The following is a 15,689-nucleotide window of genomic DNA, read 5'->3' as shown; positions in this document are numbered from 1 at the left end:
CTTGCTGTGTAGGCCTACCTACGGGTCTGCCATGGCTGCACCAGACAAGAGGAGCTTGCAGTTGGACTCCCTGAAGGAATGGAAGTCAATTTGAAGTGGCCTCACTCCTTTCTTTATTTCACCATGTGAAAGGATGGCTTACTTACTTTAACTTTAGAAAAAAGTGACATTGAAGGATTAAATGTCATGCATGTGAGGATTACGTTTAGATTCATTGTTATCTTATCTACCATATAAGTCTGATAGATACGTAACAAAGTTCATAATGTGATTCTGCAGAGATTCAGTATGCTTCCCCTGCTGTGTTGGGTGTTCCTGAGCATTGTGATGGGATAGGTTACTCAACTGACTTTCATGAAGAGACACAAGGAATAGAACAGGGATAGAAACAAAAGAATATTAAACACAGAATAATCATTGTGTGTGTGACATGAGAGAAACTGTGTTGGATGGGTTTTCCTTGAGCGAGAATAAAGCTTTTTGAATTACATATTTTAAGAGCTACAGGGTTCTTTGTTAAACGTCTTATTCGGTTCTGAGCGTGAAATGTGTTCTTATTGTTTCTTTGTGTGTGTATGTGTGTGCGCGCGTGTGTGTGTGTGTGTGTGCGAGTGTGTCGGTCTGCTTATTTACTCTTTGCATGAAGACATGGCGTTGCTTGTTATTATAGCTTGTTTTATAGTCTAAAATGCATTGGGCTGAACCACAGGGGGCTCAGGCCATTGCTTCTCAAGGGGCTTGTTCACAAGCCAGAGGCTGTCAGGGGACGCCACTGGTGATGTCGGGAGAGATATGGCTACTCTTGGGCGGGGGTGACCTGTCATGTTTTAATGATATGAAGAGCCTTTCCTGTTGGCCATGGTTCCAAAGACTGACACTCTTTTCTAAGATGAGGGCAACAGACAGCTGGCGACATACTTCGCTAATTATAAGACACACTATACACACAGTCACAGACATACAGGATTTCTTTCTCTTGTGTTTTTTTCTATCTAAGCCCCCCCCCCCCCCCGCCCACACCCCCCACCCCTTGCTTATTGCACCTAGCATACGTCATCCGTGCATATCCACCCTGTTATTTTTTTCTGAGGCACATATTACCCAGAACATCTTCTACAGTGTTGTGTCAAGGTGATGTGCTGGCTACCGCATCAAGAGATTATAAAAAAGAAGGAAAAAAAATTGTATTAGTTTAAAAGGTCAAAGTTCAAAGTTGGTTAAACAACAGAAGATAGGATACGTTTGGCTACTCCTCCTTTTCGTCAAACGTCTCTGATTCGGGAAATATTTCCTCTCCCTCGATTGCCTGTACCTCATCCTCTTCCTCGATGCCGTTGACCGGCTCCTCCTCTTTGCTTGCTGACTCCTCCTCCTCCTCGTGAATAATGGCTGTGATTGGCTCGCCGGGGCCACTGAGGCAGTTTGAATCCTCTTTCTGGCCCTGCTCTTGGGTCTCCTTGGCGATGACCCTCTTCCACATCTCATGGTTGTCGAGGAGGTGTTGTGTGATTTGGCAAAATACTTTTCTCCTGGTCTTTCGGAGCGGGTCTTGTATCTCTGTAAAAGCCCCGAGACACAGAGGCAAAAAGGGCAGGATTAACGGTCTAATAATAAACCTAATAAACACCTGTTGGCTGAAAAAAAACTGAAGAAGCTATTGTAAGCATTCTTTCCACAAAAGACAACGCAGATGTGCAATGCATGTTACTTGGCAGGACTAAACTAGGACATGCCTTGAGGAAACTGAAAAGCCCCCCAGACTGTGTTGTCTTTCTTTGAACCAGAACTGAGTTGTCAAGTTAATAAGATTAGATAAAACCCTTTTGCAGCACATTACAAACCTTCAGAAATCCGCCTGGCAGTCGATTCGGGCCTCATTCGATTTGGAAACATGCCAAGCTGAGACTCAGAGATATACTGCTTGTTAGCTTCCTGCGTGGCTATCTTACTAGCTGATGGGATCGTAGTCATATCAACGGGTTTATTAGCATGCAGTGAGCATAAAGGGATCCACCCCTGTGTGCGCTGTCCCCAGGGACAGGACAGCATGGGTCTGTTGAATGGTAATGCCGACGGTATTGGTACACGGTACATACGGGAGGTGTCAGAGCTGGTCGAATCGTCCTCCTCTGCCGTGTCTTCATCCTCATCCTCGTCTTCATCGAGCTCCTCCCCGACATCGCCGGCCTCCATGTCCTCCTTGGCGGTGGTGGTGTTGGTGGCGGTGGTGGTGGTGGTGGCGCTAGGCCGGCGCTGCACCCAGCAGCCGGGCATGAGCGCGGCGGAGTCGTAGGAGGAGCAGAGGGGGCCCACGATGTGGGTGATGAAGGACTCCTGCAGCTCGGCCAACTGGGGATCCGAGCGGTCCATGAAGGGGCTGATGGGCAGGCCCAGGCTGGCCTCCTGGTCGCCCTGCAGAGACCAATGAGTGTTAGTATCACAGCGTTAGCATAGCATAGCACAGCATTATCTATATATAAGCCTTTGTGGTTATTAGAATGTACTCTTCTCTCTTCAATGTGGACTCTGTGTATGGCAGAGGTTTTTTGGATTGGGGGGGTGAGATAGTGGTGGTGTTAAGAGGGTTGGACTCAAGCCCAAAGGGTCTGGGTTTGGAGAAGAACTGGAGGCATCATTCATTGCCCATGATGCCCCTAACCCGTACCTGCTGCCTGAGAAGTATCTCAAATAATTTAACTAACTTTACTTTAAGTCGCTTGGGTGGAATGCTGTGGACCCACCCGTGATACTTTTCAATGTGATTGATCGTTGCGTTTCAGATACGGTCACTGTGCTGTTCAGCCTCCATGTGTGTGGAGTGTTTTGGGACTGAGAACATTCCTGGAATATGAGAATTACGCAATGTCATCAGTGGGGGACTTATACCCTGTGAGTTGGTTGAGTCACGATGTACACGCTGAGCAACCATTTTGATACGTGTCAAAGAAACACTCTTCTTCATTTGTATATTTAAGAAGTGAGTGTCTTCTCATTTACATCATTTTCTTGAGAACGATACCAAAGATGAAAGATGAACGGATGTGAGGTCATACCCTAAATGCCCAGTTTAATGCAGAAGCTTACTACAATGTAAGAGCCATGTAAACCAATAAGACGTCTGAGAGACTGCAGCTTCCCTTGTACTCGGGCAGTGTGTGGATGTGTAAGCTGGCTACTGCTCATTCGTTGCCTCTAGAAAATGGTTCCTTGAAAGTGGGTCAAGAGGAATACAAACAGAATAACATCCAGTTCTGACTGTAGCTCATTTTATAACTGGCTGCTTTATAAGACTAGAAAACACAAAGGACATGGCAGGGATAGTGTATTTATGTATAGATATCTCAGGATCAGCTGATGGTGGGTGTTATTAGAGGAGAGGGGTTAGATGACCGTCTTTGTATACACAAGAAGAAAGATAAGGACAAGGACTTTCATTCTTTTGTTCATGTGTTTTTACAAACACAGACAAAAATAAGATGCAAAGCCAATTCACGTGACTTAAATAACTGTTGTTGTTGGACTGTGAATATGTGCGCATTGGGCCATTTGGAGTTACATTGTTTTTGCTAGCTCATGGACTAAGAAAAAAATCCAGTTTTTCGCATTAACAGCAGTTTAATACATAGATGTGGCTTAACACGTGGTGAGTGGAGATTTGAAACCGGGCAGCGGCCAAAGAAAAGGGCCATTGAAAGATGTGGACTGAGCTAATGGACGTGAACGGGCGAGAGCCTGTTCTAGTGGAGCTGGATTAGGGGCCACACTGAGTTTATGTGGCTTATCGGCTGCAAGTTGCCCTGAACAAAGCTAGCTGAGGATATATATCCAGACATACATAAAGGAAATACATAGATACTGTATCACCATGGAAGAAAAGCAATCACTTCATTACATCTGCCCCGTTCTGTCACCGCTGTACAGCCTCTATCCACCTTAAAAGAAGCATAGAATTGGCCTGCTTGCTCCCAGTTTTCGTCTATTTTCATAGCCTGTTTGAAAATAGAACACTATCACACTCAAAAAAAAAAGATTCAAGCCCTTCTTAGATGTGACAAATTAATATTATATTTGTCTAATGAAATATATATTAATTAAAAAAATAAATAAAATAGTTTAACACGTGTAACTTAAAATGTATTCATCGTCTCTGCTGACGCTGCTGACCTATCCGTTCAACCCAAAAAGATTGATCAATTAGGGGAGCATGCGCAGGTGAGGTGACCACACCCTTAGTCTAGCTCTTTCCACGCCCAGAGGCACGCGCCATTTTGGTCCTATTCTGCCTGCAGCGAGCGCCTACAACTCTGAGGATGCAGAGAACGACATTGTTGCCACAATTATGGGCATTCACACAGTCCGTCAGTTTGAGGAACCAGATGACATTGGAGTCGTCATTGAAGGCGTGAAAGTCCTCACCAATGTCGGAAGTGCTACAATGGCTTTCAGCATGCTTGGGCTTGTCTATGCTCTGGATCTTAGTTTCCCAGACAACCTGAAATACACTTTTGACTTCGTCCAGAAAATCCTCATGAATCTGGATGGACACAGGCTTAAAACCAAAATACAGCAGTTGAAAATCAAACTGTTCATGTGAAAGGAGGAACGGGTGACCAATAACACTGGGACTGACACTTTATTATTATTATTTTTTAACTGAGCTTTGAGCCATAAATAATAGAGCATTGGTCTGTAATTGCTCCTCCCTGATTTTTTTTTCAAATGTTTGCGTACATGAGCACAGTTGTATTTTGAGCATGTGCATATGCACATATTGTATTCAGAGCTCTATTGACCTTTTGAGGACCTCTATTGAGGAATTACTACTAATACTTACTTATTTTGAAGTCTTGTTCGAAAGAAATAACCTTTTGGCTGCACTAATGATCCGATTGGGTTTAAATAAAAGCACCTCAAACAGGTAATGTCTCATGTATGTTATATGGGGTTATAGGGGTGGGGGGGATTTTTGAATAATTCATTTTCAATTAACCATATATTTTTATAAATTTATTTTAACTACTTAAATATAATCACTTTTGTTTAGCTCTCTTTGACACAAATATGTAGAGGTAACTCAATTAAATTTCATTAGATAGATGAATTTAGTTTCAGCTGGACCAACTTTAAAAAAAATTGGTAGATTAACTCAAATACATTATATTGAATCGATGGACTTGTTTTAGGTTGGGGTAACATATATTTATTGGATGGAAATTCTGCCCACAATTTAATTGAGTTAGGGTTAGTCCAATGAGTTATTTTTTTGCATGCAGACAGAATACAGATGTCACACCGTGCCACTGTTATAATTGGAACTAATTGGATCCCATTAAGGCGTTCTCTACCGTAGTCCTTACAGCGATACGACCATGTCCGTATACTGCTCAGGTTTCTCCTTGTTTTCAGTTAAATTGGCCCCCACCTTAGCCATACATGACCAGAGCATCCATATAAACGTGTTTGCATGTTCAGATTCAAAGGACTGGGGCAAGAGCTCCTGTTGCCATGGCGACTAACGAAAAACCTGAATGGGCGTCACAACATACACTTGTGTGTGTATGTGTGTGTGTGCGTGTGTGCGTGCGTGTGTGTGTTATGCGAAAAAGGAGAGGATAGAGAGAGAGATAAAAGAGATGGAGAAAGACAAGGGTGGGTGAAGAGAAAGAGAGACAGGCATTGTTTGATAACCTTTCATCCCTGCTCTGGCCTCATTCCTCACTCTTATACCAAAAAAGTGCACATCGAGGCTGTGCATTTGTTTGTGTGTGTGTGTGTGTGTGTGTGTGTGTGTGTGTGTGTGTGTGAGAGAGTGTTTACTCTGTTTTGACGGGGGACCCTTTAATTGGCTCTCTTTGATCGTGGTGCAATCTCTGTGATTATGAATGCGAGCTGCCAGCCTGATGACACATCTAGGTCAGACTCTCGTGTGATGAGGAAACACTCCCTGTGCTCATCTCCCCTCCCTCGCTCGCTCCTTGGTGCATAGTCCCTTCCCGTCTCTCTCTCTGATTCTACTCTCTCCCTCCCCCCTCTATCTCTCTCTGTTGCTCCCCCTCCCTTCATCCCTCTCGCCCCCTCCCTCCCTCTCTCACTTCACCTCCCTCCCTCAATCCCTGTCTGCCTTTTTCCCATGCTCTCTCTCTCTCTCTCTCTCTCTCTCTCTCTCTCTCTCTCTCTCTCTCTCTCTCTCTCTCTCGAAAAGGACACTCATAGTATGCCAGGGTATAATGACATTTAAACAATGTTTGAGGGTGATTGAAAGAGAAAGAGGCAAGGTATTGGTGTCACTGACAGCAACTGCAGTGGTAGTGATTGATGCAGATATGCCTGATGTTTGTGTACTTTTAGCATTCACACCTTAGGTAAAAATTCAAGTAGTCGTTTGTATATTTTGAGCATTTATGCCAGGGGTAGGTGTTGAAGTTGAGAAGACTAAATAAACAGAATGGTCTTTTAGAATAACTTATTTTTTCATTATTCATTTTTTTCAATATATTCAATATATTTTTTATAGTATTTATACTATCTATTGACAGTGAAAATAATCTCCCCTATTGATCTTTACAGCAAGCGTTCAAATCATGCTGTTGCTATGGATGCCATCATGTGATGTTTGGCTGCCTAATCACATTTTCTCTTATTCCTCGTCACAATTCTAGCATGACCAATCAGAAGCACTGCTACTCAATAGTATAATCTGTTGCCAGGCATTAATACATTCCTTATAGAATAGAGAGACGTGGTTGGTGATTAGCCTGTTCCCATTTCTGAACAAGAGTCATTGAACATGCAAATATATTTCCCTCGAGATTCGATCGCTACTTATTGAGATCTCCAGTGAATTATCAGTGGAATGACAATCACCTAATTTGGATATGAAGAAAACTAATCAGCAAAGAATAGGGATAAGTAGAGAATGGGAGAGATGTTGACAGTAATGTGATATTCTGATGTTTCTATGTAACGGTGAGTCACAGTGAACACAGAATGAATCCTTCATATGGCTGAAGGCTGAATCACTTTCAACATGTTGAATCCCTGCTCGCTCCAGGACTCTGTGTCCTTACACCCCCCTTTAGCTAAAGAATTATTTATAATACATTGATTAATAATAACCAGGAACACTACACTGAATCTTACTACTACTACTATTGATGCTGCTTCTACTAGGCCTAAGATGACTACTAGGGGTGTAACGATTCACTGATACAAATCGGTAACCACTTGGATTAACACAGATCCGTGTGTATCCGCGTCTCGCGAGCAGGGAACAACCAGCCATAATAAAAATAGAACAATACAACATGTCCGAAAACGTTGAAACGATTTTCAGTGCACCAGCAAATCGGAAATCAGACGTGTGGAAGTACTTTGGATTTTATAAGAAGAAGGGGAATATTGACAAAAGCCTCGCTATTTGTAAATTGTGTAGGACAGCGATCAAGTCTATAAATAAACAAATCAATAGACATGTAGTTCTAAATTGATACATTTGTCTTTCATTTTTTCCCAATGCCAGTAAGACACAAATATAAAAACCTCAGATTCCATTGGCTCTTTACCATGTATCTATTTGAAAGTAGGTAATTGCTCTTTTATAGAAGGCTTATTTTAATTAATAGAAAATTAATGTGTTAACATTAAACAAATATTAACTGTATATCAGATTGAATCATATCTCATCAAATTGCAGCGGATCGATCATGACAGGCTGTGGAATGTGCTCATCATACCACAGTTAAGGGCCGTTGTCCGTCCCGACGCACAGCGGAGGGACGGGGGTCGTCGTCCCTCCGCTGTGCGTCGGGACGGACAACGGCCCTTAACTGTGGTATGATCAGAACATTTCACTGACTGACGTGATCTATTGCTTTTATAAAACGGGTTGGTGTTGATCTTTTGGCTGAACCACATATTTGATGATCTTGGTGTTATGAGGCCTTTCAAATTGTCTAATATTGTGATATCTATATGCTAACCCCATGAAAGCTTGAAATAAAATATATTTTTGGACTAATCAGGTCGTTCGAAATATAAAATATTTATTTAGACCAATCAGATTGCTTGAAATATATAATTTCTTTGGACCAATCAAACCAAATAATAAAATTTTTTCAACCAATCTGATGGCTTAAAAAATATGCATTTTTTAGACCAATCAGATCGCTCAACGTTTAAATGTTTTTATTGAGAAAAGGAGTGAATAGCTTAAGGAGCTAAATGTATTTATTAAGAAAGGCCCCGTACTTGTTCGTAGAACTCGTTGACGATGCCATCGGTCCACTGCAGGTGCAGTTCTTTACACTTTAGTGGACCATTGATATCTGCCAGCTTGATGCACATCTGGCACACCAAGAGACGGTCGTTTTCATTGGTCCAATCGATACAGGACACGCCCTCGTCGCCCACCTGGGAACAGGCAGAGATATCATTAAACAGGGGGAGCCGCTGTTCGTTAAAACATTAGGCATTAACATTAGTCCTTTCGCAGGGCTCCCACGTTTACCTGCAGTTCAAGACAATGAGGATCACACCAAGTGCGAGTGTTGTCTTGTTTTGTAAATCAAACATGTCGTTCCTATGTTTACCTTGGCGTTGAACTCAGCCAGGAAGTCAAAGTGTTTCTTGAGGTCGGTGGCCAGGATGGCCTCGATCACCAGGAAGCGGAAGCGCTTGAACTCCCCGTGCTCCAGGTTGGTGAGGAAGTTGAACTCTGGCCGTGACATGAAGAGGTTCCATGCGGACGCTGCGTGGTGGTTCTCCAGCACAGAGCGGTCGTTATACAGAACAGCCTACAGGGAGTAACACAGCTGGTTGGAAATTCGCTAATGGTTGTTTAATTTGTGTGGTGCGTTAAAGTAGGCTATGTGGAATTTAAAATTTTGTAACATGTTAATATGGGAAAATCAAATATATGATATTTGTCACACATGAGAAATGTGGGAAAAGCTGCTTAAATTCTGTCACACATGTAAACTAGGGGAAAAGAAATTTCAATTCAGTCACAGATGTGTACTATGGGAAAGGCAGGTTAAGTTCTGTCACACATGTACTGGGGGAAATGCAGGTTAAATTCTGTCACACATGTGTACTACGGGAAAAGCACACAGGGGTCGACTATTTACACAGGCCAACAGATGATCCACAGTAATCAGTTCCCTCATTTCCAGGCTCCAGGCCAGTTCCTCCCTCTATCTCCAGGTAACCATTCCAGGTACAGGATGCTGCAGCCGGTACCTGTGGTGCGCTGGTGGCCACAAGGAATGCGTTTGTCCTGCCCGGGTGGTCGTAGTCGTGCATGGCAGCGGCCACGTACAGAGCCATGAGCTCCAGGGCCGGGATGAGGCCGGCCAGGGAGCCGTAGCCCTCCTCCTGCTGCGGGCTCATCTTAGAGCACAGCAGGCCGGTGGCGCTGGGACTGAGGCCGTTAGCAGTGTCTGGGGGAAGGGAGCGCGTGGTGCAATCAAATGCATATCAATTGGATTGAGAAATAATATTGTGATCATAAAATGAAATAAAGAAATATTAACAAGGTAACGTTTAATGTTTTGGTTTTGATTTTACAATGAATAAGGAATCAAAATATGGAACAAGAGAAGTGTGTAGAGATTTATTTTCTGTAATTGGTATTTGTGTGTATTTGTTTGCTTGCTGTGAGATAATGATGATGACGGAGATGGTGGGTCTGGTGGAGATTCTTATCCAGTGGGATTTCCTGTGTGCTTTGGTGTGTGTGTGTGTGTGTGTGTGTGTGTGTGTGTGTGTGTGTGTGTGTGCGGGTGGACTGACCTGAGTGTGTGCTGCTGTCCTCCAGCTGGTGGGTCAGGCCGGGGATTGGCTGAGTGGTGAGGTACCACACTGCATGCAACACGTCGGTGGCATGAATCCGATTGTGGTCTGGGAAAAAAAAGCAGCATGTAATACACTTTTAAACATCTAGAGGGCGACATCACCCCACAAAAGAAGATGCAAATTTGTGAATGAAATTCTATACAGGTGAATGAATGAATGTTATAAAGAGTATTATACAATTCTATGGGTTCATTTGTTAGTTATTGTTTTTGTCCTCAGGTGTTAGTATCCCAGTTTATACCATTGTGTGGTTATTTAGAGGTTTAAAAAGAGGGTCCTAATAGGTATAATTAGCCTTAAGAAAACACAACTTACATGGGATGTCCCTGTATCCGTTTTCCAAAGCAACAAAGTAGTTCATGAACTCTTGCACTGGAATCTTAAATGTCTCAAACAGACCTGTGTCTTCAAACAGCTTGTAGGACACCTTGTTGAGAAAAAATTTCAGTCATGACAATGAGAACATCAAGCCCACAGAAAAGTCCCGAAAGATGTGTGTGATTTAATTGTATGACTGTGTGAATATTTACATTTAAGTAATTTATTAATTTCATTAATACTAATTTACTAATTTAGCACAATTAGTAATTTAGTACATTCAGTACATTTAGTCATACATTTAGACATTTAGTCATTCATTAGAATGGTACCAGTTGGAAGTGAGGCTGAAAACAAGGCATACAATATTTACATTTACACATTTCATAGACCGCAAAAACATGCGCCTCATGAAAAGTGACCAATACCTAGAAAAGGAGTACATCCATTACAACACTAGGTCCGTGGACTGAGCTGTGGCCGTTTACCTGGCTGAGGATGCAGCCGGTCTTGCCGTGGGTCTTGTCCACCAGGCTGAAGATGGGGAAGTTCCAGCTGTTGAGCTGCGCCATGAGGGGCTCCAGGTCTGGGAGGCCCACCGCCTCCAGGGCCATGGAGGCTTTCTCCTTCTGGGTCAGAGGTCAAGGTTCACAGGTCAGAGGATCAAACTAGAGGAATACAACTAGCACAAACAAGTACTCCCAGCCCGGGGACGGCCCTTCTCCAGTGATTTGCCTGCTGGTGTAGTGGTACCTAGCGCTTCACTGAGCACACAGTGACCTCATTGATTGCGCTATCGTCTCAGGACTCAGGACACTTGTTGAGGGAGATGTCCTCTATATGCATGGCAACTTTTGACTTCCCGCCACTTTCTGAAGTGGACTTGTGATTGATAGAATCATTTTGCCATATTTTATTTTCTATGGCATATCAAGGCCATTTTTTATGCAATAAAAATCCCCTCAAAACGTTGAATCAGACACATCAATAGAGCATGAGTACTAAATGATGTGTCAAGTTATTTAGTGGAACCAATACTTTGGCTGTACAGAATCTTTTTTCCAGAATTGTGCCTCCATCCATGTGACTGAGCATTTAACTTTGACTGCAGCTTAAAGCTTTGTTTTCACATCTTTCCACTTGGTCCACTTAAAAAAAAACGGTTAAAATCAAGTTCATGCTAGAACACCAGTACAAACAACAACAAAACCTGGTGATGTAACCACGGAGAAAAAAAACAGGATTGCGTCATACTGGGACTGTATGAATGGAAGGACCCTAATATTAATGTAACAAACCACACCTGTGGTTACTGCATCCCCACAATGAATAGCATCCAGTAACCAAGCCATAGGTTCTCATTATATATCCATTGCTGTAAGAAACGGCGGATATCTGCTGGCTCATTGCATCGGCAGCACAAAAATATTCTTTATCCTAAAAAGTCATACTGAGAACTATTTGTTTTCTCTCTCCCTAGAGAAGCATCCATCGGCAGGTGACATACTTCAACATGAACTAACACTTTTATTTGTGTGTGCGTGCGTGTGTGTGTGTGTAGTCCTACCTCGGGGGAAGCAGGGACAAGGGGGTGGAGACTGATGACCTCGCTCCGATACGGCCCGGGCCCATCCCGGGCCTCGGGGGGCTTCTTACCCCCCCCTTCCCCCTCTTCGTCGTTCTGTGCAAAGTCGCTGCTGTCACTGTGGTTGGTCTCAAAGGTACTGTCGTAGGTGCTGTCGTAGTCCGAGGATGCAACCGCACGCTCATCTTCAGAGACAACATGGACGGAAATGGAAGTATTGTTACCTTGATTGTGTTTTTTTAAACAGTTTTTAAATTTAAATCGTTCCTGTAACGTTAGTTGGTGTGAGTACAGTAGGATACGACACAGTATTGTTCAATGTGACGCATATGAATTGGTCATGCATTGATTTTAATGATGAACTATTTCTCTGTATTTCTGGTAAACCCAGTAAACATCCTCACCGGTGTGGGGGACTCTCTCCTCTTTGTCTATAGATTCTGTGCCATGGTTCAGACGATTGTTGAGGGGCCGGCCACAGCTACCAGAGACATGCACAAATAAGTTCAGAAATGAAATGAGAAAGGAAAGCTGAAGAGAAAAGAAAAGAGTGCAAGACAGAAGTAGAAAAGACAGCATTGAAGTGTTTTTCTTTCTCCTATCTCTATAACTCTTTGGACAACATAAACATTTTCACAGGTTATTTAAAGGTGCAATGTGTACGATTATTCGTTTTAAACACTGAAAAATGAAGTACAATTACCAAAAGTTTTGTTGTTATGTCAAAGACGTCTGTGTACCCTCTCATAACACAGCTTTGAGCCTCAAGAAATCAGTCCTGAGGTCTGCCCTCAGGACAACATGAGAAGATGAAGCAGTAGCAACGCCCAGAGAGCATATTCTAACCATCCAATAAATGATAGAAATATAAGCAAAAAGAGTTAACATTAGTGCTGCTTTCCACCGCTGGAGAAAACTAATAGTGAGTAAAGGAGTAACGTTTGATGCTGAACTGGCAAAGTTTCTTCTAGACAACAGCTGTTTGCTATGTAGCAATAGCATATAAAGGTAGCTAATTGTATAATAACACTGTTTGATATGTTTGCTAAGTTGTTGATGAACACGTCTCTGAACATTTAGAACAATAACAGTAAGGGTGGACTCTACAACTTTTTAGTAATATGGTGCCCTCTATTTGTTTCGCGTGTTGGCCAAATCGTACACATTGCAACTTTAAACAAACATTGATTACATAACACCCCCCCCCCCCTCCCCGGCCCCCAGCCTTTACCCGGTACAGAGCGATGGGGGTCTCCAGTGGGGGGTGGTGGAGCTGGGAGCGCTCTGGCTGTGTGTGAGGGCTCGATGGCGGCTCCTGGGGGCCCCGGGACACGGGGTGCGCTCTGCCGGGGGCCTGGCCGGCTCAGGCAGCTCCACGGGGCAGGTCTTAGCGACGGGGCTGGAGAGCGGGCTGGCCTGGGGTGGGGGGGAGGGGCAGGGGGAGCCCAGAGGCGAGGCCGGGGGTGGAGGGTAACCTGCAACGAGGAGAGCATAAATGTCCATTTACAACTTGAGGGTTTTCTAATTGATTTGGAGGCGTTTTGATCTGAAACAAGTGACTATGGATTGAAAGGAGATTAAGGAGCAGGATGGAGTGGGGCCTCTTGCTGCAGATGCTTCTGTGTGTGCTGCAGAGGTTGGGGATGGAACCAAGGACCTTAGGCTGGGTGCCAAACATCCCCATACACTATGCTGACCCCCATCATGTACCTATACCGGATCTAACCCTAACCTATACATACCTATAGATATTTTCAATATCACATTCATATTTCACATTCACACAAACACACGCACACACACACACACACACACACACACAGACCTGTTCTTGCCAGTGGTTTGCTGTAGAAGTGGTTGGAGGTGACGGAAGCAGCGCAGGAGGCAGACATGGAGCGGCTCTTAGAGATGGTCAGCATCAGAGAGTTGTTCCACGACTCACTAGTTCAACACACACACACCAACCATGAGAACAATATCAGAGAGAGAAAGAGAGGGGGAGAGAGAGAGAGAGAGAGAGAGAGAGAGAGAGAGAGAGGGAGAGGGGGAGGGGAGAGAGAGAGAGAGAGAGAGAGAGAGAGAGAGAGAGAGAGAGAGAGAGGAGAGAGAGAGAGAGAGAGAGAGAGAGCTAACCTGTCAGGGATGAGTTTGATGCTGGCAGAGCGGTCTCTGGGTACTGGTCCTGGCTCTATGGTGGGCAGCCCTGTAGCTGAGGTGGTGGTGGTCCAGGTCGACGAGATCCTCCGCAGTAACCCTGGGGGCAGGCTACGCCTCAGACGCTGCACACACACACACACACACACATTTTACTATCAAACTTTGAATGCTTCAAAAAAAAGAAAAAATAAGAATCATACCAGCCACATTAGCATTAACAGCTAGCTTCCCTATTCATCAGCGGAATTATCTAAGATAGGCTTGGGCCGGAAATGGTAGCAGAGCTAACCGCTAGCACCGATAAGCACTGGCACACGGTGCCAACAGTTGACACAACATTAAGCTGGGAGTAGACAGTATAGATGCATTTATGTCAAAGCTGTAGCATGTGTCTAAAAATAGAAAGTACAGTATATGGGAATTTATTGAACGTGTACCATAGGCCTTCAGTTCACACACAAACTGTGCACATATGTCTGTATAAAGTCATGAGTTCAGGCTTTCAGTCCATGGAGTCCATGATGGAGTCCATCACTAATGGGGTCACATAGATATGCACACACACACACACACACACACACACACACACACACACACACACACACACACACAAACACACACTGATAATTCGATTTTTTTCATCCTAGAATACTCAACAAATATAGTACTAAGCATAAATCATGAGTGCAGGCTTCAGGTAGAGGGCAACAAAGGATTGTGGTGAAAACAATCTAGGAAAAGCTCTCTCACTGCTCTAGCTCACTGTGAATGGCTCTCAATCTGTCATTTCATCTTGACTGATCCAATCCAATTGAATATTTTCATTTTGTCATCGCTTAAAGTATATAATTATGTTTGGGCCGTTGGGGATGCTATCTAAAATGGGTGTCCCTATTTTTGTGTCCCTCCTCAGGGTCTCTGGGGTTTTCCAGCAGTTTGATGGTTCAGGGTTCAAGGTTTCCAAAACCTCTTAATGGTGGCCTAGGAAGCCCTTTGAGACTATAACTGCGACAGCAAACTATATTATAAAGCTCAAGTGACTTTAAACCGCAGAAAGATATGAATGATGACGGATCACATTTTGCCAGATATACTAGCCTGGATGGAAGCTTCTTCTGTATCCTATCTTTTAACCCAGTTCACTGTCTCTTCTATATCCAATATTTTAACACAGTTCACTGTCTCCTATGGATATTCAATCTGAATAGCTTCTTGGAAGAAGATCACACCAAACACTAAAACGGAAAACTGAAAATTATGTATTTTTATTTAAAAACAGAAAAAAGTGTCTTTCCCTGTTTATTTCAAATACAACAAACTGCGTTGACTCAGCAGCTGGGAGGGCTTTACTAACGCCCAGCCAGCCCCGACGTGATCAACTCCCTCACCGAGCTCCATTCACACACTGGAGCTAGAACACACACACACACACACACACACACACACACACACACACACACACACACACACACACACACACACACACACACACACACACACACACACACAGCGCCATCCTGCCTGGCATCCCACACTTTATTCAGTTTATAGCGGCCGTCCTAAGTGGACGGCTGCATTCCGAGGCGCTGGTCTAGTGAAACATTAAAAAGCCTCTCCCAGCTTGTGTGTCTTCTTCAGCTGCATTAAGGAGCCCCCGTGCCAGGCCAGCGCTGAGGGCTGGGGATTAAGTATGCACATAGCGAGGTGCTGTATATCTGTGTGTGTGTGCGTGTGTGTGTGTGTGTGTGTGTGTGTGTGTGTGTGTGTTTGTGGACGT

General features: G+C 43.8%; 1 protein-coding gene across 1 annotated transcript in view; it reads right to left on the bottom strand.

Moving 5' to 3' along the window:
- Positions 1-348: 348 nt before the first annotated feature.
- Positions 349-15,689, bottom strand: part of pde3a (phosphodiesterase 3A, cGMP-inhibited) — a 38,475-nt gene continuing 23,134 nt past the window's right edge. The window contains exons 4-16 of the mRNA XM_084466295.1: positions 13,889-14,034; positions 13,581-13,696; positions 12,987-13,230; positions 12,160-12,236; positions 11,738-11,940; positions 10,659-10,793; positions 10,168-10,279; positions 9,790-9,897; positions 9,238-9,437; positions 8,589-8,792; positions 8,248-8,409; positions 2,097-2,412; positions 349-1,557 (exon numbers count right to left, since the gene is read on the bottom strand). Coding sequence (XP_084322421.1) covers positions 1,247-1,557; positions 2,097-2,412; positions 8,248-8,409; positions 8,589-8,792; positions 9,238-9,437; positions 9,790-9,897; positions 10,168-10,279; positions 10,659-10,793; positions 11,738-11,940; positions 12,160-12,236; positions 12,987-13,230; positions 13,581-13,696; positions 13,889-14,034 — 2,334 coding nt within the window. The 3' untranslated portion in view covers positions 349-1,246. The remainder of the gene's footprint in view (positions 1,558-2,096; positions 2,413-8,247; positions 8,410-8,588; positions 8,793-9,237; positions 9,438-9,789; positions 9,898-10,167; positions 10,280-10,658; positions 10,794-11,737; positions 11,941-12,159; positions 12,237-12,986; positions 13,231-13,580; positions 13,697-13,888; positions 14,035-15,689) is intronic.

Source organism: Micromesistius poutassou, assembly GCF_964030765.1.
Source record: "Micromesistius poutassou genome assembly, chromosome: 4".
Lineage (NCBI taxonomy): Eukaryota > Metazoa > Chordata > Actinopteri > Gadiformes > Gadidae > Micromesistius > Micromesistius poutassou.
This window is presented reverse-complemented; position numbering and strand designations above follow the sequence as displayed.